General features: G+C 36.4%; 1 protein-coding gene across 1 annotated transcript; it reads left to right on the top strand.

The window, feature by feature from the left end:
• Positions 1-5,114: 5,114 nt before the first annotated feature.
• LOC100366428 (suppressor of tumorigenicity 14 protein homolog) lies at positions 5,115-25,750 on the top strand. Its single transcript, XM_006825028.3, has 20 exons — positions 5,115-5,387; positions 8,041-8,371; positions 8,517-8,707; positions 10,071-10,329; positions 11,399-11,538; positions 11,791-12,028; positions 12,492-12,628; positions 12,837-13,068; positions 13,388-13,504; positions 13,958-14,088; positions 15,540-15,765; positions 16,874-16,996; positions 17,708-17,841; positions 18,618-18,852; positions 19,327-19,449; positions 19,784-19,911; positions 21,830-21,921; positions 23,097-23,362; positions 23,559-23,704; positions 24,555-25,750. Exons 1-20 carry the CDS (start codon positions 5,307-5,309, stop codon positions 24,717-24,719), a joined length of 3,495 nt encoding a protein of 1,164 aa, XP_006825091.1. The 5' UTR covers positions 5,115-5,306; the 3' UTR covers positions 24,720-25,750.
• The last annotated feature ends 1,172 nt before the right edge of the window (positions 25,751-26,922 follow it).

Raw genomic sequence — 26,922 nt, 5'->3', positions numbered from 1 at the left:
CACACTGATAATTATTATAAACAATGTATGTTTCCGCATGACACATAAATAATATAACACATACCTTCTCAGTGTATACGACACACAATTGTTAATACCTAGAAATATAAACAAAGACTATAATACGTTGATCCTTGGTTTGTAAATATACGCTGCAGCACCGACTGAATTCAATTCGTCTTTTTCGTGTTTGCCTGTGTATAAAATATCTTGAATTTTAATTAAATATATACTATATAGTAGGAATCGGGTTATTTATAAAAAAAAAGCATTTACGGCTGATTTCTATATAATAGATTTGAAATATCATGCTTTATTAATAAAGATATCGCATTCTTTAATAATAAGCTTATATCTATAAAAAGAAACCCATAGAAATAAATGCACAAACGGCTGCGGCGAAGAGATTACCATGATCGTAATTTTGCGGAATCCTGTATAAAAAATATATTCTTCAAACTCAACAAATGTTTTGAGCATACTAATAATGTTATCCTCAGTACAGAAAGGTTTTGCATAGTCTTGCTCATAACAAAGTATGTGGATTCATATCTACCTACCATGTAATTGTAACAATTTGTATTTGGTTGTCATTCGGTCACTAAATGCTGTCATTAGATCAGTAAAAGCTGTCATTCGGTATTAAATAGTGTTAATTGGTCAGACTGTCATTCATTATTCAATACTGTCATTCGGTCACTAAATGCTGTCAATTGGTATTAAATAGTGTTAATTGGTCAGACTGTCATTCATTATTCAATACTGTCATTCGGTCACTAAATGCTGTCATTAGATCAGTAAAAGCTGTCATTCGGTATTAAATAGTGTTAATTGGTCAGACTATCATTCATTATTCAATACTGTCATTCGGACACTAAATGCTGTCATTTGGTATTAAATAGTGTTAATTGGTTAGACTGTCATTCATTATTCAATACTGTCATTCGGTCACTAAATGCTGTCATTAGATCAGTAAAAGCTGTCATTCGGTATTAAATAGTGTTAATTGGTCAGACTGTCATTCATTATTCAATACTGTCATTCGGTCACTAAATGCTGTCATTAGATCAGTAAAAGCTGTCGTTCGGTAATAAATAGTGTTCATTGGTCAGACTGTCAATCATTATTCAATACTGTCATTCGGTCACTAAATGCTGTCATTTGGTATTAAATAGTGTTAATTGGTCAGACTGTCATTCATTATTCAATACTGTCATTCGGTCACCAAATGCTGTCATTTGGTATTAAATAGTGTTAATTGGTCAGACTGTCATTCATTATTCAATACTGTCATTCGGTCACTAAATGCTGTCATTTGGTAATAAATAGTGTTAATTGGTCAGACTGTCATTCATTATTCAATACTGTCATTCGGTCACTAAATGCTGTCATTAGATCAGTAAAAGCTGTCATTCGGTATTAAATAGTGTTAATTGGTCAGACTATCATTCATTATTCAATACTGTCATTCGGACACTAAATGCTGTCATTTGGTATTAAATAGTGTTAATTGGTCAGACTGTCATTCATTATTCAATACTGTCATTCGGTCACTAAATGCTGTCATTAGATCAGTAAAAGCTGTCATTCGGTATTAAATAGTGTTAATTGGTCAGACTATCATTCATTATTCAATACTGTCATTCGGTCACTAAATGCTGTCATATGGTATTAAATAGTGTTAATTGGTCAGACTGTCATTCATTATTCAATACTGTCATTCGGTCACTAAATGCTGTCATTAGATCAGTAAAAGCTGTCATTCGGTATTAAATAGTGTTAATTGGTCAGACTATCATTCATTATTCAATACTGTCATTCGGACACTAAATGCTGTCATTTGGTATTAAATAGTGTTAATTGGTTAGACTGTCATTCATTATTCAATACTGTCATTCGGTCACTAAATGCTGTCATTAGATCAGTAAAAGCTGTCATTCGGTATTAAATAGTGTTAATTGGTCAGACTGTCATTCATTATTCAATACTGTCATTCGGTCACTAAATGCTGTCATTAGATCAGTAAAAGCTGTCGTTCGGTAATAAATAGTGTTCATTGGTCAGACTGTCAATCATTATTCAATACTGTCATTCGGTCACTAAATGCTGTCATTTGGTATTAAATAGTGTTAATTGGTCAGACTGTCATTCATTATTCAATACTGTCATTCGGTCACCAAATGCTGTCATTTGGTATTAAATAGTGTTAATTGGTCAGACTGTCATTCATTATTCAATACTGTCATTCGGTCACTAAATGCTGTCATTTGGTAATAAATAGTGTTAATTGGTCAGACTGTCATTCATTATTCAATACTGTCATTCGGTCACTAAATGCTGTCATTAGATCAGTAAAAGCTGTCATTCGGTATTAAATAGTGTTAATTGGTCAGACTATCATTCATTATTCAATACTGTCATTCGGACACTAAATGCTGTCATTTGGTATTAAATAGTGTTAATTGGTCAGACTGTCATTCATTATTCAATACTGTCATTCGGTCACTAAATGCTGTCATTAGATCAGTAAAAGCTGTCATTCGGTATTAAATAGTGTTAATTGGTCAGACTATCATTCATTATTCAATACTGTCATTCGGTCACTAAATGCTGTCATATGGTATTAAATAGTGTTAATTGGTCAGACTGTCATTCATTATTCAATACTGTCATTCGGTCATTAAAAGCTGTCATTAGATCAGTAAAAGCTGTCATTCGGTATTAAATAGTGTTAATTGGTCAGACTGTCATTCATTATTCAATACTGTCATTCGGTCACTAAATGCTGTCATTTGGTATTAAATAGTGTTAATCGGTCAGACTGTCAATCATTATTCAATACTGTCATTCGGTCACTAAATGCTGTCATTTGTTATTAAATAGTGTTAATTGGTCAGACTGTCATTCATTATTCAATACTGTCATTCGGTCACTAAATGCTGTCATTTGGTATTAAATAGTGTTAATTGGTCAGACTGTCATTCATTATTCAATACTGTCATTCGGTCATTAAAAGCTGTCATTAGATCAGTAAAAGCTGTCATTCGGTATTAAATAGTGTTAATTGGTCAGACTGTCATTCATTATTCAATACTGTCATTCAGTCACTAAATGCTGTCATTAGATCAGTAAAAGCTGTCATTCGGTATTAAATAGTGTTAATTGGTCAGACTATCATTCATTATTCAATACTGTCATTCGGTCACTAAATGCTGTCATTTGGTATTAAATAGTGTTAATTGGTCAGACTGTCATTCATTATTCAATACTGTCATTCGGTCATTAAAAGCTGTCATAAGATCAGTAAAAGCTGTCATTCGGTATTAAATAGTGTTAATTGGTCAGACTGTAATTCATTATTCAATATTGTCATTCGGTCACTAAATGCTGTCATTTGGTATTAAATAGTGTTAATTGGTCAGACTGTCATTCATTATTCAATACTGTCATTCGGTCACTAAATGCTGTCATTAGATCAGTAAAAGCTGTCATTCGGTATTAAATAGTGTTAATTGGTCAGACTGACATTCATTATTCAATACTGTCAGTCGGTCATTAAAAGCTGTCATTAGATCAGTAAATGCTGTCATTTGGTATTAAATAGTGTTAATTGGTCAGACTATCATTCATTATTCAATACTGTCATTCGGTCACTAAATGATGTCATTTGGTATTAAATAGTGTTAATTGGTCAGACTGTCATTCATTATTCAATACTGTCATTCGGTCACTAAATGCTGTCATTAGATCAGTAAAAGCTGTCATTCGGTATTAAATAGTGTTAATTGGTCAGACTGACATTCATTATTCAATACTGTCAGTCGGTCATTAAAAGCTGTCATTAGATCAGTAAATGCTGTCATTTGGTATTAAATAGTGTTAATTGGTCAGACTATCATTCATTATTCAATACTGTCATTCGGTCACTAAATGATGTCATTTGGTATTAAATAGTGTTAATTGGTCAGACTGTCATTCATTATTCAATACTGTCATTCGGTCACTAAATGCTGTCATTAGATCAGTAAAAGCTGTCATTCGGTATTAAATAGTGTTAATTGGTCAGACTATCATTCATTATTCAATACTGTCATTCGATTACTAAATGTTGTCATTTGGTCAGAAAAGGCTATCATTAATTACTCAATACTTGATGTAATGTTGTCATTTGGTCAGTAAAGTTTGGCATTCGGTACTCAATACTGTCATTCAATTACTAAATGTTGTCATTTGCTCAGTAAAGGCAGTCATTCGGTATTAAATAATGTTAATTATTCAGGCTGTCGTTATCACTCGCGTTATTCATTAAAATATAATAATTCTTAAAATTACAAGTAAAATGAGGGAATTGGTACATACTACAAAGTGTGTTGTTCTTCTGTCAGTCTTGTAAAGTTCCCCATAAAAACTCCCTCTCGAAGTTCAGAAACAAAAGATCAGAAATTACACATTGTATGTACAGTAAACTCCTGCAACTCCTTGTGTACTGTCTTCAGACACGCGAGTCTAATACAAATGTCGCGGCAAGTAATAAGTGATTGACCTATGACCTGCGCTGTTTACCTGTTGCCTAGCGTTTACAGTCTGTTGGAATGCGTTGTTTGTTTAATGGTCTGCACAGAGAGAGAGTAGTAATAAAATATACATAAAGTAAATATTGTGTTTATTGTCAAACAAATATGGAAATTACATAGAAACATTCCCAGCGTACATGATATTAATAATGCCGTGTCGGTATCAAAACATCAAAACACAATCAATATTGAGCGTTCATGCAATATTTACTATATAGACTCGTTTGCATCGTGCCATACAATGCCTGTCGCTGCCCGTATTCGGTTAAATCACAGTCCCTTTGATAGAGACTGTGGTTAAATAGACGGTAACGTTACTGCGCCGAATGTGTGTTTCGTCGTAATAATCGCCTCAATTAATAAAAATGTGATCGTTATGGTTGTTATAGTATAAAATATCGTTGCACACTCAGTCTTCCTCCCCCTTTGTGCGCATCATTGGTGAGTTACGACTTTACCAACGCGGACTGACGTCACCAATAAAATTAAATCACTCAGATTATAAAAGCAGTCGTTGACACACAGTTTGTTTTTCGTGAGTAACACGAGTATGCGTCATTTTGTCATGTCAATTAGACTGGAACGTGTCGGTTTCCTGCTGCTATTCACTAGCAAATCAATCTATCTGCGTAGCGCCGCGACTATGTGATCGTATTGTGGACACCACTGTAATCTAAAAATGGATTATAGGATGCTGTGATTACGATAAAAGTGAACAAAATATTTATTGTCATGACGCAAGTTCATCCGTCCACGTACGGCCAACCACCGGCGCCACAGTATGGATTCTCACCCCAGTTTTACCAACCACAGGTAGGTGTGATTTCTGACCGCAGCTACACATATGACAGCGGTAAATACGCTAAATAGAAAGAAGAATAGAAAAACTACAGCTCGATTACTACGACTATGGTGTGGTTCAGTAGGTGTCGCCATTTGTTGAATAGCTAGTGTTATAAATCTCATGATTATTACGAGGAAGTGAATGTTGCGTATGTGCCACAGTAGACGAAAGCTTTGTTTAATGGCGTGTGTACACTTGTGGTTACTTGCTGGCAGTGAACGATGAATGCCGGGGAGAAGCGTATTTTACACCATTACAAAACCACTATGCGAATAAATAGTTAGGAAATGAAACACGAAATATATGTTGCAATGTTTTTCTTTTAAAACACAGTGGCTGGTCATTATTCTGGTGCTATATTGACTCTATTTGCCTTGTAATAACATCAGTGAAATTGGGTCAGGCTGCTAGAGCGGTCAGTACAAAATAGAGCTAGTATCTACATATAATTTACAATTTGATGAATTCACGGCGGGGTGTGAAAAGTGAACCTTTCACGTATACATTTGGGTCGAGCATTTACGTAGCATACGCGAACCTGTGTTCACTTCTCATACAAATTCCGTCGCTGTCGAATTTCACGCCGCAGCAGAACAATACATTGGTTGTCGTAACTCAATGTAAATGGTTGCTATGGTAACGTAAATATATTTCCTTGATTTAAAGGGTGTTATTCATCCAATGCAACAACCAAATAAGTGACAGCGGTTCAGTATATATTTAATCTAGTTTTAAATGCAATTGGCGAATTTACTCGACCCTATGTTTACTAGTACATTGTGTCTCTCGGTTCGGGTAAATACAGTGAAGGTCAGGATTTTATTGTATTTTTAAAAAAATAAAAACACCTTGCTCAAGCCACTACACCTGTATGGGAAAGGGAAACACGGAACGTTCCGTATTTTGGTTGTTATCTCACGTAGATTTATTTTTTAATTCTGCTTCAAATAGTTACATTGTAACCGCTTACACGTTTGAATCTGTGTACAATAATTTAATATTTAGACAGGGAAGCTAATTAACCCAGCTGTGCATCTCAGGCACCTGACTGCTTTAATAGCGAACGTATAAAAGCCGACCATTACCAGCAGTCGCTTAACTAAATAGAATAATCGGTAGAAAGGTTGAATGAACTTAATTGAAATGAATGTAACAAATATGGCGCATCGATTCAAAAACAAGTGGATTCAGTTACTGGCTATATTGCTCTTTCCTTTGCTCTGTGCTATGAAAATGATAAACAAGGTTTTATATTATACAATACGCTTTGCCAGTTAGGTGCCAGGTACAGCTTGCTTCATATCACGTTACCATAGTAACCACCATATTGTGCGCCTTTTGGCGCGTAGTGATGATGTTAGATAACTAGATTACATAATTAATTTCGTTTCCAAAATAGTGTAGAAGAGCATATTCGCACGAACCAATTTACCGTCATGGCGGAGTACAAGAAACTCATTTGAACATACAATGGTCGGTTATTTACCTGTAACATGTCAATGTTTACTTTCCGTACCTATGTCTTGGTCTGTTTGTCTGTGAACTTGAACTTAGTCTGTTCATAAATCAAAATTAGTGAAATTTAAACAAGAAAAAGCGCCAATGTCAAATCTATTTCACTGGGAGTCAACAATTCTTAGTTTAAGGAGGTTCGGACCAATTTGAGAATTGAATGTATGTTTTGGCTAGATCTGCATTCGGTTCAATCTCCCATAAATTATAAGCAATTGTCGACGAGTCATGTGTGTATTTATATTACGAGGGCATTAGGTCGTTTTTGTAATTTCAACTATACATCTGCGTTTACGTGTTTCGCTTCTCATGAATATATCAAAATATCAATTATTTCTGGAGTTCCTGCTATAATTGTAAAACGTTAAGAATAGCAATGGGACACGCTCCAGAATTAATGAATGTATTAAAAAAACATATATGACATCGCCAGGGAATATTTTAATACACTGGCCGCCACGCTTGCTTGTGTAAATGTTCTGGCATAAGACTTCATTATTATTGTTTATTCCACGCCACCTCGTTAGCTAAATATGGGTTAGTGGAACCATCCCGATTGCCACACTATGTATATTTCGTTTCATATTTACTTTGATATGATTTTATTCCCAAACGAAACATAATTTTGTATACACACATCGACAAGGTATTTCAGAAATATAAGATTTTCGACTCGAACTTTCACCGCGTCAACACTATACATCCATCGGAGTTTTATGTGTCAATTGGATATGACCATGATTATACTGCGCTGTGTTTGCGTGTAGAAATTGCGATGTTCGGGAATCGATTTACGCATGTCCATCCGGTCATTGTAAGAGCGAAATAACTACACGCTACATTGAGCCATCTTTTTAGGGACAGGACGACGTGGCGTAATTTTCATGTTTATTTTATGTTAATATATGTATGCCTATAATTTCGATTTGTTATCATCCATCATAATGGCTGGTTTACTGATCATGTGATATACTGATCATGTGATATTTGCATTCTGGAAATCATAAATTTCTAAATCTCAGTCTATCAACAAAGTTCAATGACTGTTTCGCACACGTGACACAATAAACGTACTCATGAATAACCGGGATATTTTGTCTCTATATATAGCTTCAACAGCACCCTGCACAAATCGAACTGCAAAATGCACAGCAGTACCCTGCGTATACACAACAATACCCGACGTACCCACAAGAGTGCCCTACGCAACCTCAACTGTACCCTACGGACGCACATATGTACCATGCGCAACCACAGAACACGCAACTACCTGTTTATGCACCAGCTTCCGTTGGGCCACTCTCTGGTGCGCCAGAATCGACGTCACCCGGGACGGTTGCTGTAAAATCTAGCAAGCTGAGTTTAGGAGCTAAAGTAGCTATTGGTCTTGCTGTAGCGCTGGTATTAGTGGTTGCTGTGGGAATCGGTGTCGGTATTGCTGGTATGTATAACGAATTGAACAGCACTGCGATCTTACAATTGAGAGTGGTGTAACCCTACAATAACCTTACAAAACGTAATGCATAAAGAATGAGACAAAAAGTACAATCTGCGCACATTCTAAATCAGTTTTGTTTCGATTGCAGTAATAAGTAACAATAGTAATAAAGTGACGGATTATTTCTTAGACGTATCTACGGCATCTATACCACATTTATGTGGCGAGACTACTCTCAATAACTCCACTGGTGAAATCAGTTCTATGAACTATGATGGATCAACTCTGTACGACGCGAACGCCTACTGCACTTGGCTTATTAGAGTCGATATTGGACAGGTAGGATATGTATAATAATTCCCTTGTATTGTGACTAACCAATAGCATAGTTTAGTGGCAAACCTTGAATGTTCACGACAGTGTCCCCTCGAAATCTGGGAGGGGATACTATACTAACGAATGTTAGTATTTATTCGTATTTGCATACACCGGGGGAGCAACGTCAGAATAAAATTACTTTTGAACATGTTGGTAACCATGTCTACGTAGGTTAAAATACAAAACTTAGAGGCAAATGGAAATATATTAAACTATTAAGCCAGTGACTTAATAACCAAGATGGGTCGTGTACATCTGCTTATTTTGGAACAAAGCACAACCGCTTTTTTAATGAGTACAAATATATAAAAAGTCTGAAAAAGATAGTTGTGGTTTTCGAAAAAGGGGCGGAGGAACTTAATTTTAGGGAATTTTATGTGAAATAGCATGTTCAAATTACAAACATCACAATTTTACAATATTATTTCTTAAGATAGAGAAAAATTGATTGATAAGTTCAATTTTGTATACTACTATTTATGTTATTAGCCTAATTTACATATTCATAATTAATATTCATCATTCATATAAAACCCTCGCTCGTCAAACCGTAGAGTATCATACAAAGTGTTTTGTTTTATAATTTATGCTTCTATGGTAACAATGTAAATTATATTGTTGTAAAAACATGATAAAAATATTCGAAATGTTAAGGTGTATTTGTGAAACATGACATGATAAAAATCTAGCACAAAAGCATCGTAGTATATAATAAACGGAATTTATCGAAATTACCATAATGTAAATCGCCTCACGCATCTGTATTTAGTATTATGATGCACAATTCTGTACTCAGGCTTACCACAGTGAGCAGCATACTCATCACATATATACTATGGTCTGTATACACTGCATCCGGTTATATACGTAGTTTATTTTATTATACAAGTTGTCACCATAGATAATTTTAGATTTAGGTCATTTATCCCCATTTTTTTATTTTCAGAGGTTGTATTTTTCTCTAAGATGGGGAGGAGTAACTCCTTAAATATAGCTATTTTGAAATTACCCACATGCCTAAACAACAACTGATCACACGGGCCAGTGATTATGAAATCGACAACATGAGAATATGAAACTGGACTATTGTAACATTATATTCAAGTACTATTTTATTTATATTTAGTATGTTCTAGGCTATCGCGATATTGCACAAATATGTATATTTTAAATTACACTGGATGATAAAGGCAGCAACTACTGAATACTGTTTTCTATGTTTTTGATGTCTCACGTTGCGAACAAGCCCATTGTGACCTTAGACAAATTTCACACTCGGGCTGTCATGCAGCAATAATGCTTCACAAACTATTTTCTGTTCTAGGTAATTTCACTGTCATTCACTGCATTTGAACTTCAGTGGGGTCTCAGGCAGGATTATTACAACTTCTTGTGTGCGTACGACGCCGTTACTATTTTCGATGGCGAGGACAACACGGCACCACTGTTGGCGTCACTTTGCGGTCAAGACCTGCCCTCGCCTGTAGTGTCTTCAAGTAATACCATGTTCATTATCTTTTATTCGGATGGTTCAGAATCGTATACTGGCTTCCAGGCTTCGTATATGGCATCTGACATGAGCGGTGAGTACCATGGTATCAATGTAAACTTATAATTAAGCTACGTGAATAATATGCCCAGAGGCGGCGACGCGAAATGTGTGCATGGGGGCCGAGATCTGCTCATCAACCTTGAGCCAAGGCGCGACCTCACTGGGGGCTCCGGGGCGTGCTCCTGGTTAAAAATTTTGAAATATAAACCCTCTGAAACGCTATTTCTTGCATTTTGAAGGAAAAATTTTGCTGACACAAAGGGTTTCAGCTTGATTTTGGAGGGACGACGTCCCAACAATTTTTTGGAAGGGTGGACCTTCTCCTCTGCCCCTCCCTCCTGTGCTGTCGCCACAGAATGGTGTCAGCTAATGTCATTAGTATGTTGTTACAGTCTGATATTAGCAAACACATTTCACTATGAGCCTAGGTATAAGTGCATTTTTGTTAATTGCGAAAGTCGTTACATAGTATTACGTCATCGTATTAGTAATTATACGAAGGAAGACAATTCTGGCAAACAAATAGTGACACAAACAATAAAAGTAACATATTTGGTAGCATTACATTATGTGATGAATTGTGTGGTTTTTGCACGATATTACAATAATACGTCATTATCGTCTGTGTTGTTTAGATATCACTGCCAATCGTTGTGATACAATTGATTTGAATCGGGCCGCTTTTAAATAAGGCGCATTCTAATTTGTTAAGAACCCTCTGAAGCTGTCAGCTGCGCGTGATAATATTCATGTGATATGATGCAGTAATACAAACAATGTGCACCGCCACACGTATGTACCTACGTCGAATTTGTTATCAGATTTCTTTTCAATTATTACAAATTACGAATTCCAAAGACACTTATATCAGAATTATTCGCAGCCTCTAGCGACGACGCGACTTCTATGACGTTTGCATGACGTAGATGGCAGGATTTTTTGTGCAACAATCACACTTCTGTGACAGAAAAGTTAAATAGCTGGCGAATTGAACATAATTCATTTTAGCAAATCTTTTATAAAAAATACTTGTCTGTCTAGCCTGATTGCAGCACATTCCACTTATGATCGGCGTTTTGTTATATATTTTATTTTCCCAGTCGGGTTTTCTGGATGCGGAGGCGATTATTACCTAAGTGGCTCATCCGGGACAGTTACGAGTATGAATTTCGATGGTGGCTTCTCCACGTATGCTATGAATGCACAGTGTGAATGGTTAATAGAAGTTGCTAGTAATAAGGTATGTCGTATTAACATATATCTCGAACTGAACTGTTTTGCCGCAATCGTTTTTTTTTTCTTTTTCTTCCTAACCCGAAAACATACATGTGGTCGGGGACTGTCCTGGATGACTAATCATTTTTTTTTTTGAAAAATTGTGTCATATGTCACGTGACAATGTTTATCAATTGTTATTTACAAATGTATAGACATATTTCAATAGTATTCAATGAGATATATACATATATTCTTTTCATTTTAATTTTACCAGCTAATCGAGTTGACGTTTAATTATTTCGATTTGGAGTACCATTCCGTCTGTGCGTACGACATTCTGAGTATATATGACGGCCCCACTGTATATCATTCTGCATTCGGTCACTTTTGTGGTCCAGAGCTGCCGGAGACAGAAATATCATCGTCTAATAAAGTGTACATGCAGTTCACAACTGATGCACAGAGGCAACTTGGAGGCTTTTCATTGGACTATGCAGCTGTAGGATATACAGGTAAGGGGTTTGAAGTTTGTCGCAGTCACGCTGGTTTCGAACGTTGGCACTGGTGATGAGTAGGTTTGCGATACTCTCAAGTATATCAATAGCAATGTAATATCGAACAGAGGGGATAGTCACATGACCTAATTATACAGGAGCATAAATTGTCTGACCGTATCAGTGACACTACGGAATTGTACATTCACAAGTGCGAAACAACGCTTAGAATGGAATAAACTTACTGTAATGTTGGAAAAATCAACGTTTTTTTAACTCGTTGATTACAATGACAGTCAATTCATTTGAATCATAAATCCATATATAAGTAGATCATTTGATAATGTAAACACAAGTTGTTGTTTCACTGAAGTATTATTATAGCCTAAAGTTGGTCCCTAATACTTTCATTTAGTTCTACCATGGCAAAATAGTATTCATGTACATTTAGAAGGATATGTGTGTTCATATCATTTTGCAGGAGTGTCGTCGAACTGTGGTGGCGATCGTTATTTGTCAGCGGGTAGTGGGACCATTTCTAGTATGAACTACGATGGATCTACATTATACGATAGCAGTTCTATATGTGAATGGGTTATACAAGCTAACACTGGCGAGGTACAGATTTTACTACAATCGTCTTATTATTGTCACATTCCATTCCATTCCATTACCCTGAAATAAACATACACATATTAATATCATATTTTAACGGCTCTAACATGTGTATATGTATGTGTTTTCTCCGTGTTCAGTTACATTATTTCATGTATATTATATGTATATTATGTTGTTATCGTCGTGGAATGCATGCTATTGTTTCCAGATAGTAGAGTTGACTTTCACTGCAATGGACATTGAAGACGCGACAGGATGTGGTTATGATTACGTCATCCTGTTTGATGGTGATGCGACCTCAACATCAGAAATAATTAAATATTGCGGGTACTCGCTGCCATCATCATCCTTTGCTTCCACTGGTACTACCATGTACATTAAATTTTTAACTGACCACGTTATCGAATATACTGGTTTCCAGGCAACTTATACAGCAGTAGGTGAGAGCGCCATCAACGTTGAGAAATTCCATTCGAAGAATGTGTCGACCTGCCGTGCGTGGCATGATTCGTGCAAAACTGCTTTGGTCAGTTTGGGCTGAATTGATTTAACTAACATGATTTAAACGTGTAATAAATAATCTATCGTAATAAAAATATTTATATCCACTTTATGTTATATTTTGCAATGTGCATAGACTTTTGTGTACGATCGTCAAAATAGCAGACATACTTTGATTTATTATCGTGTAATGCCTGGGGTCTAATTAAGTTGGTCTTGTTCGCGTTTATTTAATGTACGGGTACATTTGTATTGCAGGGCAATGCACGCCAAGTGAGTTCCGCTGCGTGTCAGGTGACTCCTGCATCTCAGCGAGCTTGGTCTGTGACTCCAATAACGATTGTCCTGACAACAGCGACGAAACAGGCTGTTCATGTAAGACACTTTTTCTTATCGTAGTTCTTCTGGCGTCTCGGCTAATAATTGCCATTTTATGAGCACAATAATAACATCGAAATCTATATTAAGTGTACCAAATCCTAGATGTCACAATTGGAGGCTGGTAAAAAATATGATTATGTGACTGAGCCACAACGTCGTTAGAGATCTGGTTAGGCGGTTAAATGCAAACTATCCCAAAATACTGTGCGATGGTTTAATATCTTTCCGAATGAAAGCAGTAATAATTGTTGCATTTACAACTTCAAGTGCAAGATTGACAGAGAAGTTCATCGGAGATAAGAGTAGACTCAATATTACGGTTTTTCTACCACGCTCATATTTGATGAAGTTACAATGAAGGGTGAAACTTTTTCCAAACTTTACAATGTGATGTTTTCAAATATGTATTTAGACAAACATTGACCCCTGACCTTTCATCTGTTTCAGCTGACACTTGCGGTGCATCGGAAAGCTTTACAGGTGCAAGTGACACATTTAGCAGCCCAGGTTACGATGGTACATCTCTCTATGCACATAATTTGAATTGTGAGTGGGTAATCACTGTGGACACTGCAAAGGTATAACTGCGTTTCAGAATACTGTAGTACACGTGCAATACTTGTAATATATCGATATAACGTAATGTAATACATGGGCATTACGTGTGTAATACATATCTAACTCGTATTACATTTGTAATACACATGAACTTCTATGTAATCACGTGTGTGTATTGAAAAACAGAATGCATCAAATGGTACTGCTTGCTTGAATTGTGTAACTTTGATTTGTTAGTGAAATGGCAAGACTGGTCAACTTTTCAAATATTGCGACAAGGTGGCTGGATCGGCCTTATTCTACCGTGGCGATACTTGTACTATGTGATTAAAAAAACACCACTATTTCAACGTTTTGTGATTTTTAATACGCAACCACTACTCATTTCAAATTTTTACATTGTCGTTTAATAGTTCGATTTTCTTAGGCCTAATGCATTAACACATTAGTAAAAAATAAAGACATATACACTCAATATACGCCATACAGCCTCACACTGTAGTAGAAGTGACGTCAGTGTAGATGCTTTCGACGTGTTGAAAAATGTAGCACAAAAACGAAGATTCTGAAACGAGAAAAAGATAGATATATACGTGGTTCTTGTAGCATACAGCGGAGTTTTTGTTCGATGAAACAATTACATTTACTAATACCCATTTACGATAATTGTTCCGGTACGTACAATTAAAATCACTGCACATGCGTATTAGTTTGTTTCCAATTGCACTCATCAAATACTAATGCGTGTGCTGCAAACTATTTTTTTTTTGCCACTTGTTAGGGACGACGTCAAAAGATCGATGTCGGATAAAAAACTTAATTCCTTTAGTTTTTTTCCAAACCCTCCTACCCCCACTAAAACTTAATTGATAAATATTGGTCATGGCGTCAGACTACATTCACCATTAAATACAAATTGATAATCGGACAGTAGTATTGCGTAGCAGTTGGTTGTCGGGTGGGTGTAAAAAGATTTTACAAATGCACCTCATTTGACGCACTCGAACACTCGAACCAAACCATTTTTCTATTTTTTTCCCTTTTCGGTTATTTCTGTCCATGATTGGATAGAAAAAAAATACAAATACTCCAAGATTTTTTTGACTTCGTTTAAAAATAAAATCGTTTTTTGTAGGATGGAAACTTTTTGAGGTCAAAACCCCCCACCCCCAAACTAAAGGAAATAAGTTTTTTATCCGACATCGATCATTTGACGTCGTCCCTTAATTAACATGAAGTATCAAACATCGATATTAAAATATATATATATACATGTTTTAGTCTATAATATATCTCTAAAGCCCCACGCTGGTCGCATCGTGTTGTTTACGATTCGGGTTCTATGCAATGTGTACGACTCACAGTAGTTCATATTTATTACATCTAAACATACCTTTGATAATAAATATAACAATACCAATTAAATACACATTGAAACACAGTCTTTTCTTCATTTTTGTTTATTTTTCAGAAAATTATGCTGTATTTCACCGACTTTAAAATTCAGTACAGCTCACCCTGTAGTAATGACTTCATAGCCGTGTATGATGGCCCGTCCACGTCGGATACTTTGATTGGAAAATACTGTGGCGATCTCCCTAGCGCCGTTTATTCCTCTGGCAATCAGATGGCTGTCACCATGGTAACTGACGGCAGTATAACTGACATCGGATTCCTTGCCGGATATGAAGACGAAGGTGGGACGCATGTGAAATCATAATACCTATGGTTTAGACCAAACAGAATTCTTCCACCATTGTTATGTTCTGAATATTTTTCTTCAAATGAGACCAGTAAAACCATAGACCTTAGCACAGTCCCTCTGGACTGTGACCTTAGAGAACAAGGACATGCAACTGTGGGCACCCCTTTCATTTATCCATGGAAGGTACTAACGTTAGTACCTTCCATGATTTAACTTTAGTTATAATCCTCTGTCCGATTAACACCTTAGAGGAACTGACAATAAAGCTATGTCAACACCACTGTTACATCCTCTTCTGTTCAATAGGCCAAACATGGCTGCCAGGGTGTAACTACACAAAATCACCGTCCCTCGGGTGTTGCGGGACGGTGACAAAATGAGCCAACTTTGTGGTTAGAATATAATCAGAAAAATACATTTGATCAAAACTAAATAGCCTAGTTAATTTTATTGATACGATAGAAACTATAAATTGTGAAAGCATAGACCCTCTACAGATTAGAGGGTCTATGGTGAAAGTAACAGTTTTTATTCCACTGTGAAAGCATGAAATGGAAAGAAAAAGGGTCAATTGTCTCTACAAGGAAACGAAACAAAACTTCCTATTATTAAAAGTCAACAATGACCTGTTTAAATTTGTGCCATTTATAATCAGTGCATTTTTTATCATATTTAGAACCGATATATCATATACACTGACAAATGTGAATATTGGCACAGCATAACTTATCAAACATATAAAAAAGCGTAAAAAGATAACAACTAAAAATGTATAAATCTACTAGGTATATGCATTAATGGGATTATCTATACAGCAGAATATAACCCACGCTGCACACAGGAAACTGTACAGAATTTGCATGTCCCTGTTATCAAACACAATAGGTATTCACCGTACCATTTCGTCACGAGTGACTAAAATCTTGCGTAAAGTTGCGCGCACACGGATGAGTTTTGCCCGAGCTGATAGCTCTCGTGTGCGCCAGGCTTAATGTCTGGTAAAACACTACATTACACGCTTGTCGCTGGTCTCTCACAGTACACGTCCAATGGTCAAAATATATAATTATTAATACTTTTAACGGTTTTGTTTTTCATAGTCGTATGTACTTCAGACCAGTTCCAGTGCGGTACTGGGGAGATGTCTCTGTGTATAAATGATGTGCTTCACTGCGATAATAATGTTGACTGCGATGACGGCTCAGACGAAGATGGGTGTCCAGGTAGGTGCAATATCGCACAAGATCACTAATTGATGTATAATAGATGGCACTTTAATGTCAACTATTTTTTTAGTGTAATTTTAGTTAATGAGAGCTTGTGTATGTATATCAGATCAGAGAGAGGGAGTAAACACTTTTAAATTAATGGGCAACACTATTTACTGTCTTTTAAGTACAACACAAATCGCTCTAGAATATTCACTTTATCTATCTCGTTATTAAGTATAACATTACTAATACCGTATTTACTATATTAAATGCGCATCTCAAATTTAATAAGCTAAACTTGTATGTTTTGGTGGGATTTTAACACCACTAAACCCACCCAGTGGTTTGTTTAGCCAATGAGCTCTATGGTTTAAGTTAATGGCTTTTACTTTAAAGGTATGCACTGCTAACAGGGAAAATACGGTACCTCTGTCCTATGTGAGTCAATGTTTTGAGATAGTGTGTCAACTATTATAAATATCTTCACACATAAGTTGTAAAAAGAATGACCCACTTTTATTTATTTGTTTGTCTCTAAACGTATGCCTCCAGCTACTATTATTTGAAATTCCCGAAATTGTGTGTTCGTGGAAATAATATATTTACCTTTGTTCTGACTACGTAATATACAAAAAATGTCATGCATTTATTATAACGTTTGGTATTGTTTGCCATGTCACAAATTATAAATCCACAAATAATATATTATCGTGTTTGTTGTAGGAGCATCGCCATGTGGAGGTCCCGCAACGTTTACCTCAGATAGCGGTTCATTTTCGTCTATGAATTATGATGGCACGACTCTGTATGACAGCAATGCGGCCTGTTATTGGCAGATCACAGTGACAGTGGGAAAGGTATTTGTGATAATGTAGTATTATTCACTGTTCATACATCGGAAGTATGACATTATACACATTCACAGAATATATTAATTAATGCTATATTATGGGATATATTTTGATTGTACCATCTGACGTGTAGAGTAGCATGTGTCGTATAGAATGTGCGGTATTCGCAAGATATTTGAATCAGAAATTGTTAGCTAACAGCCGAATATTGATGTATAAACCTGTGATAGTCAAGTTTTCAGAAAGATTGTGTCAACATGGAATCGCACGCGAAACTCTCTTCAATCTGGTCTACTTAATTAATCAAACTTCGACGAGAAGCAAGTCGGGAGATTTGTTCGAAGAACATGCACTTTTTAAGCTGTCCTTTCATAAGATTTCCTAACATACGTTGCTACTGGAACATTTCATACTTTCTTGGCGAGTTGTATTGAGCGTGTTTGTGGCAAAGCTGGATTCGTGATGTATGTCGGTGTTTTAGGTATTCCAGATAAAAAAAAATCAGTCAGGTTCTAACACACATAACTCGTGATCGGCGTAGTGCCTGATTCAAATCTAAACTACTTATTTTTGTGTATTGAGGAACGGGCTATAATCAGTGGTTGCATAAAGCTGGGTAGCAATGGGCACGATGGGAGGAGGATGGGACACAAGGGGAAACAAGTCTTGTGGCTCACTTTCAACGAGATCTCGTCGTCTATTTACATCGTGTATATTGTTCGTTGTTGTAAAGTAGTCTCATCTATAGTCATATGTAAAGCGTATTGTGTGTTTTCCAATAGATTGTATTTCTGTCATTCAATTCATTCGATTTGGAGAGCTCCTCGACCTGTGATTACGATGCTGTCAGTGTATACAATGGTGCCGACGACAGCGCCACCAATCTGCTACTGGGGAAATACTGTGGGCGTACAATTCCACCGTCAATACGGTCCACGGATAATCAAATGTACGTGACGTTCACTTCGGACATTTCTGTTCAATATACGGGATTTGAAGCGGAGTTCGTTGCTGAAGGTAATTTACATGAATTCGAAAATTCTGGTTCGCTTTATATTCTGTTAGGTTCGTGCAAGTTTTTCAAAGTCTTCCGCAACACGCTTGACTGTACATACATTAAAACGTGCTGTACGTCAAATCAATCATTTACTGAAATCACTAGTTATTTGGAGGACTGTTTCAGTTATTATAACACATTACGAAAACCAAACGCAAAATAAACGCGAACAAACGCAAAATATAAAGTGACACTGGAGTCAGCTATATTCTTGAGTATTAGCAAAGAGATGAATCAAGCAATCAATGAAAATTCCATTCTCAAATGGCATTATATTTTTTCATTTTATATTTAATTTTTTTCATTCAATATTTCACGTTCGATATTTCAAGCGGAATATCTTAATTTAACTTCGTGGAATAGTTTACTTCTTGTGGATAAGCAGCTGTAAAAAATTAAATTTGTGAAATTCAAATCGTGTCATTATTTTATAGTGGCCTGCTCTGACGACGAATTCCGATGCGGAAACGGCACATTGGCAGTGTGCGTTAGCAGTTCACTACGTTGCAATGGCATTGAGGACTGTAACGATAGCAGTGATGAAAGTGGGTGCCCAGGTAACGAGAATATACTCTGGAGGCAATATGGCCGCCAAAATCTCGTTGAGTGAGAGAGTCGCGAGACTTGTTTTTGCTCCTCAAATAGTGTGCCACCCACGGTCGTCATGTGCACTGTCCTAAGTTCTAAAAAACCGAGGTATTTGGAACAGTGGGAGATGGTAGAGAAATGAACGCTATTGGAGTGGCAAAAAGAAGTCGTGTGTTTTTTCGCCTTTATCGAGATCTTCGGCGAACATTCGCGTCTTAGAATTATTCACAAACAATGTCTTAGTATGTTTATCTACCTCAATAATAAATTATATTAACTGCGTTTTCAATAAATCATTTCCAGGGAATCAAGCTAATTGCGGAGTTCCGGCGTATATGCCGACTTTGAGACGAAGAAAACGTGGCATTCCTAACTCAAACCAGCGAATAGTGGGCGGAGTAGAAGCCGATATAGGAAGTTGGCCGTGGCAGGTGATGATTTTAATAGTGACTATAGTGTTTCGCATCATTATTGATTTAATTTGTATCGTGTGAGAATTACCTAGCTCAAAGTTCACATAAAAATTGTTCTCATATTAATATATATAAATATTTATTTATAATAGTTTATCAACGCTAATAATATGAAAAATCAATGAAAAAAATAAAGCAATAATGTCTTGAAACCAATATTTTAAAAATAACTCAAAACAAATCAAATGCCATGATATACTATATTTAATGTTCATCCAACCTTCAAGCAGCATGTTGAGATGACACTGTAAAATACTTGTATTGATAGTTTTCATATTGGTGTTATTGGTTATGAGTGTAACGTTTGAATGTTGACAAACACACTGTGATGTTGGGGGGGGGGTCTACCTTCAGCTTTTCGAGTTGAAAATCATTGAACTCGCGACTGATTGCCTTATTTCAATTCCATGCACGGTAGTGTCACTGTGTGTCTATTGCATACGGTTAATCACAGTCTCTCAGTGTTGAGGGACTGTGGGTTAATATAGGCCGCCGCGATTGTTTCCGTTATGCTCGCGTGCGCGTGCGCAGTGAGTGGAATAGGAATATTTTTAATCAGCGAGCGACATTTGTTTTCACACATTCACATGCTGGTTGGCAAAAATGTAAACATATGACGTCACACTGCGATGGTTTATACCCTTAGGGACGACGTCAAAAGATCGATGTCGGATAAAAAACTTAATTCCTTTAGTTTTTTTCCAAACCCCCCTACCCCCCACTGAAACTTAATTGATAAATATTGGTCATGGCGTCAGACTACATTCACCATTAAATACAAATTGATAATCGAACAGTAGTATTGCATAGCAGTTGGTTGTCGGGTGGGTGTAAACAGATTTTACAAATGCACCTCATTTGACGCAGATTTACACTCGAACCAAACCATTTTTCTATTTTTTTCCCTTTTCGGTTATTTCTGTCCATGATTGGATAGAAAAAAAAATACAAATACTCCAAGATTGTTTTGACTTCATTAAAAAATAAAATCGTTTTTGTAGGATGGATACTTTTTGAGGTCAAAACCCCCCACCCCCAAACTAAAGGAAATAAGTTTTTTATCCGACATCGATCTTTTGACGTCGTCCCTTAGACAGCCGGCAAGGTACCCCCTCAACTATTAAGCACATATTGCATGTCCATGAGGGCACTATTATACGTCTATTTCCCCGAGGGAAATAGCAGGTATTGTTGGTACCCTACAACCCCGAGGGGAAAATAGACGTATACTAGAGCCCGAATTATGCCATGCAATATGTCTTTTATAACACATTACACATCCATTAATAGTGAACACACTGCATGTCTTCTTCTCGACGTCTGCTTGCGGTGTCCCGATTTCTTCACAAAACGATGTACAGACGCTTCTAGAAAACCTGATTGCGTCCTTCGTCTTCGGTGCATCTTAATTTTCTACTAGTCTGTCAAGTTCTCCTTCTGAATCTCTTTTGAGGCGGACTATCGATATCAACGACCGAGCTAGCAGACGAATTATTGGAAATCACACGATCAGGTGACGAGTGACGTCATCCCCGGGCACGAGTTGATGTTCTAGTCTCCCTAGGGTACTAGTAATTTCCCTGGCGCTACTATGGTAATTTAGCCGATAACACGTGATCCTGTTTTGACCAATTACAGTACAGTATTAACGAGTGATCTGTTATAATTGCAAATATCACACTTTTTTTTTACTTGAGACGTACTCGCACACTGTTTAAAAACGCTACAAAATGACACCAACATTGCTTAACGCATTCATTCTTTTCGGGGTTAACGACGAGCTGGTGTTCCGCCACATCATGAGACATACATCGCATTGAATTTGACCATATTGCTATAACATGTTGACAACGTATACATTTCTTTTCTTTTTTAGATAAGTCTGGAGCATAATGATTATGGTCATATTTGTGGCGGTACAATTATTAACACCGAATGGATCGTAACAGCCGCTCATTGCGTAGTCGAGTAAGAATACATTATTTGATACGGCTTTCCTATTTTGGCATACCACGTTCTCCCCTGTTTTAGATGTTCAAATATTCGGTTGTTAATGTCAGACATGTGTACAGTGGAGTCCATGTCTCGAGCTGCTCGCATATAGCCTAGAACATATGCGGTGTTTCACTCCTTGAATTCCACTAATGTGTAGATACGTCGCTAGTATATCGGGTGCATCCAACAACAAGTTTAAAAACATGAACATTTGAAAACATATTCCAATCTACTTGACAAGCTGAATTATAGGGAACAGATATTTTTGGAAGAAAGAAAAGGCTGTCCATTTCTGTCCTCCACTAAAAATACACAGTTTCTCCCCTTCAGCAAGAAATTCCCCCATCCCCCACTGCCCAAAACATTCTACCTATCAGGATACCCGTTCCCAACTGGTATATTTTATTATTCGTTCAGTCGTATTACAAACATAGATGCCACGCCTACATGGAGATAAAACAAAACCATGATCATTGGTCAGTTTGATTGGTACTTTTCATATTAACACTTTCGATTCACCAATCACGTCAAAGGTCATATGACCGTGTCAAGAATATTACCAATATATAGAAAATGGCAGTAGATGGTCGCAGTCATTAATTATTAATTAATCAATATATTACAACAAGTGGCCTGTCTTCCGTTGAATATCTGAAGAAGTGCTAACACCCGTAACGTATTGTTCATATTGAGTAATAATTATATATGATTATATTTTCCAGTCCTAGTAGGCTAGCCTGCATTGCACGTCTGTTATGAAAGACAAATAAATTCATGCCATTCAACACCTACCGAGGTTATAAACTGTCATTCCAATAGTGCTTTTTAAATAGTGTTGTTAATGTGTGGCGAATGTTCATTTAAAGCGCGGGGGTCGTAACCTGCGCACGCGCGGGAATTAAGTCCCAAGGGACTATAACAACGCACGCTAAAAACGCAAAGGCTCATGGGTAGACACTTGTATGTAAACAATGACACGTTCTGGCCATCTGACGCGTGCGCAGGTGACGACCCCCCCCCCGCTTTAAACGATACTTGTATCCTCGACTTATACTTGGGTACACCATTAATACAAATATTGCGACATATTTCTAATGAAACTATAATTTCTGTGCATTCGATTTACTTAAATTTTGCTTTGTTTTCAGTGATTTGACCTCCTCGATGTACACGATTGTAGCGGGCGAGCATGACCGAGGGACAAGCGACAGCAGCCAACAGTCGCGTTCCATTTCTACAATAGTAGTGCACGATAGTTATAACTCGTTTACGCTTGATTATGACATCGCGTTACTGAAAGTGTCCACCTCTTTGTCATGGACGAATTATGTTATCCCGGCATGCCTTGAGGTTGGAGGGCACACATTTTCAGATGGGAAGATTTGTTATATCACAGGCTGGGGTGACACGCTTGGTACGTAAAGCAACAATGGTGTTATTACAGTAATAAATACACAACATATACGTTAACGTCACTACCCTTGTGCATTTCTCATACCAGCAGAAGCAGTTGTTCTTGTAGCTGCTGCTGTTGTTGTTGTTCATGTGGTTGTAGTTGTTTTGAAGATACCATATTTATATAATTAAATAAATACATTTACTCATACAAGGAACTGGTGATAATACTTACCTATATCAAGTAGATGTCCCATTACTATCGAATACAGTGTGTAATCAGCCTAGTTATTTGAATGGACGCATTACCGATCGTATGATGTGTGCGGGATATGATGAAGGTGGTAAAGACAGCTGTCAGGTAAAGTTGCTTGAAACACCAGACGAACCTAAGCTAGATGAAACGGTCTAATTATCTACTAGCCAATGTTCTTATAATTATACCGTTCCGTGATTTGTTAATATGTTTATCCATCGTCGATTTCACGCTTACATAAATTTGATAATATGAACGTATTTTGCGATTTACAGTCGGAAGAAAGTTCGAGAGAAAAAGAATTTGCCACGTAACTTTGCTAATGTTTATTCAAGCACCAGGGAAGCTGATGTGACATAATTGTTTTATTTCATAATCCCATTTCACTGAATATGTTTTAAACATTATGATGGAACAAGTCACGCGACAAATAGACCACATGCCTTATATTCTAAGCAGATTCACATTAACCACAATAGCGTGAGACGGTCACTCAGAACAACTTAGGCACGCTGCTATACCATGACAGTGAGCTGACTATTGATGTGTCTCGTGTATGTAAATGTTGATGATCAGAACATCACGTCGACTACCAAAAGAGTTGATACTACAACGACATATTATTATCGAATTATCTCCACCTGTCACATCAAAACTTTTATTTCTAAAATGTGTTTACAAAACATCGCCCATTACATGTTCAATTTTAGCTGTCACGTGCAAAAATAATTGCCACACAAATAAATCCCAATCGGCTATATCACATCGTTCCTATTGTATAACCCGTCAACTAATTTTCAATTCTCAGGATTTCAAAACACTTCGTGAGTTGGTATGTTAATGTAGTAGGCAGAAGCATTTTCCCTAATTAAGTAGTTTAAATAATAATCAACAACTTATTATATGAAAAAATATTGCAAAGCATATAAACTTACAAATATATTACGTTTTTCAGGGTGATAGCGGGGGACCATTAGTATGTGAAGATAGTGATGACCGATGGTATCTGGCTGGTATAGTCAGCTGGGGATTTGGATGTGCCGATCCTATGAGCCCCGGGGTTTACGCAAGAACAAGCTATTTCACAGAATGGATATCACAGGGCTTGTTAGACAACTAAATGTATACTGATTGGTTGACCTGGAAGTATTTTAATACAAAATATTAGTACCCATATTGCTTCAAGTCAAGTTCCCCGAGTAAAAACAACCTCATATATAAAAAGACTTCAAAAAGAGATTCCAAATAACCATATGTTATAATATGGAAACACGTTTTTACACAACACTGGATTACACAGTCAACTGTGTAAACAATATTATAATAATATATTTACAGAAAAATCAGATAAGGAAAATACCGTGTTTTTGAAAGTTTGATAGATTGAGTTACATATGTTTTTATCTGGCATGTTTGTTTGTTCACTCCGATATTTTATGCTTGTTGTATTGATATTATTTCATGACAATATTCTTGAACTCTAGCGACCAAAGAAAATCGTTATAATTAATAGTTATTTATTCAAACTCGAAATGGCAATTCGTATAATGTATATTCCGAAAGCGTATACATAGGAGACTGCACTCACTGGATATTGCTGACATTGTGTTCGGAAATATATTGTTTCCATTTGTTTTGGTCAAAAAGTACGCGACAGGTGATTGGAAATCAACAAAATTGAATTGTATTTTCTGCAGATTCTGATGTGCAATGAAACGGCAAATAGATATATTTTTTTATTATTGTGATATAAATGCCTATCCAGTATGAGTACACACCTTGTGAGAACAGGATATTTTTCGCGAGATTCCCCGTTGCTAATGAATAACACGTTAAATAATTTGGTTTTCTATGTATATATTGTCAAATATGCTATTAAATAAGATACATCGGAAGATTTACAGAAATAACGATTTAATAACGATTTCTCTGGTTGCTCAAGTCCATTATTCTCCGATTTTTAACTCTGCTTTTAATTTCTGTCGGACAGGAGTGGAATACATTTTGTAACACAGATTTACATTACACAAGCTGCTACATTTATTCAAGAAATTTACAATTTATTTAAATATTCAAGACAATTAAGTCCATGTATGTATATATTAGAATGTTTTTATTTAAAATAAAATAAAATATTTAAAAATGAATAAATAGATATACATTACTTGACAACATCTCAATATATCAACAGCTGTGTATGGAATCGATGTCATTGTTTAACGCATTTGAACATAGCAATAATATTTTTTCCATGCCACGCACTATCGTCACTAACTGTAAACTAGGTAGTGGATACCCATCAACGACACCTACGAAGAATACGTCATTGCCGGTGGCATCGCTTTTTTTTTGCACTGTGTGAACTGGTAGTCATCGTGTCCCCTCCGCAGCGCCGACTACGTTCACCTGACAAATTTATATCGTGAATTTGACAAGTTCTTGTGACTGTATAAAGCCAGCAATTCCTGAACCTAGAACTAAGCCTGAAGATTTATAATTGAAGATTTGAAATTTGATTCTTTCACGCAAACAATATAGCCCTTGTATACGCTTATTAATATTTTCGTTTACTGTGTCATCTGATACTAGATCACAATGTGTTTCATGATCCCGAAAATATATGTTTAAAACATGAATTCACGCTAACCACTAGCGACCGTTTTTTTTCAAAACGTAGATGAATCTGGCACACGAATTTATTAAAGTAAACGAACTTGAATTGACTAACATTTATAATTCCAAGAACAAACAATCTAGCAATTACTGCCTTGTTGTGGTGCCAATATGAATATGGAAATTATCTAATTTGTATATTGTTTATTGAATTATCGACTGTATCTCAAGAACTATTTTAAAAAGTACGATTACGATGGGTATGAAGAGGCTTACCAAAGTAAATCGTACCAATTTAACAGACAGTAAAACGCCGATGCCCACTGACGAAAATAAAGCAGCCAGTTGACCACATTTATCGATTAGTAAGGGGAAGGGGGAAATGCCATATTGGTGTGTAACTACACAGAGTAAATGGATTGATATAGAACTGACGGTGTTGATATTCTAAAAGAGAACCTTTATATATCATGTTCATGCAATTAACAAAAACATTTAACATTTTAATTGGAGCCAAACGAAGGTGAGGTAAGCAATATCCATCATTTGTAATTAAGTTGATTATAAATAAATGTTCAATGTCAGTTTTTCTGTCGTAATCAACACACACATTTGCACTTTTGTAATATGCTTCAGTTTACGACTCTAAAGTGCCAGTACGACGCCAAAATGAAGTTGTCGAATACATAATCATGTTTGTTTCGTTCAAA

Source organism: Saccoglossus kowalevskii, chromosome 19 (genome assembly GCF_978046115.1).
Source record: "Saccoglossus kowalevskii chromosome 19, keSacKowa6.1, whole genome shotgun sequence".
Classification (NCBI taxonomy): domain Eukaryota; kingdom Metazoa; phylum Hemichordata; class Enteropneusta; family Harrimaniidae; genus Saccoglossus; species Saccoglossus kowalevskii.
Note: the sequence above shows the minus strand (reverse complement) of the source record. Positions and strands in the feature narration are given on the sequence as shown.

Excerpts from the sequence above, each read along its gene's own strand:
- LOC100366428 (XM_006825028.3), top strand. The coding sequence starts at position 5,307 with ATGACGCAAGTTCATCCGTCCACGTACGGCCAACCACCGGCGCCACAG. Across the intron at positions 10,330-11,398 it reads TATGGCATCTGACATGAGCG|TCGGGTTTTCTGGATGCGGA; the intron begins GTGAGTACCATG and ends TTATTTTCCCAG. Across the intron at positions 13,069-13,387 it reads GGCAACTTATACAGCAGTAG|GGCAATGCACGCCAAGTGAG; the intron begins GTGAGAGCGCCA and ends TTTGTATTGCAG.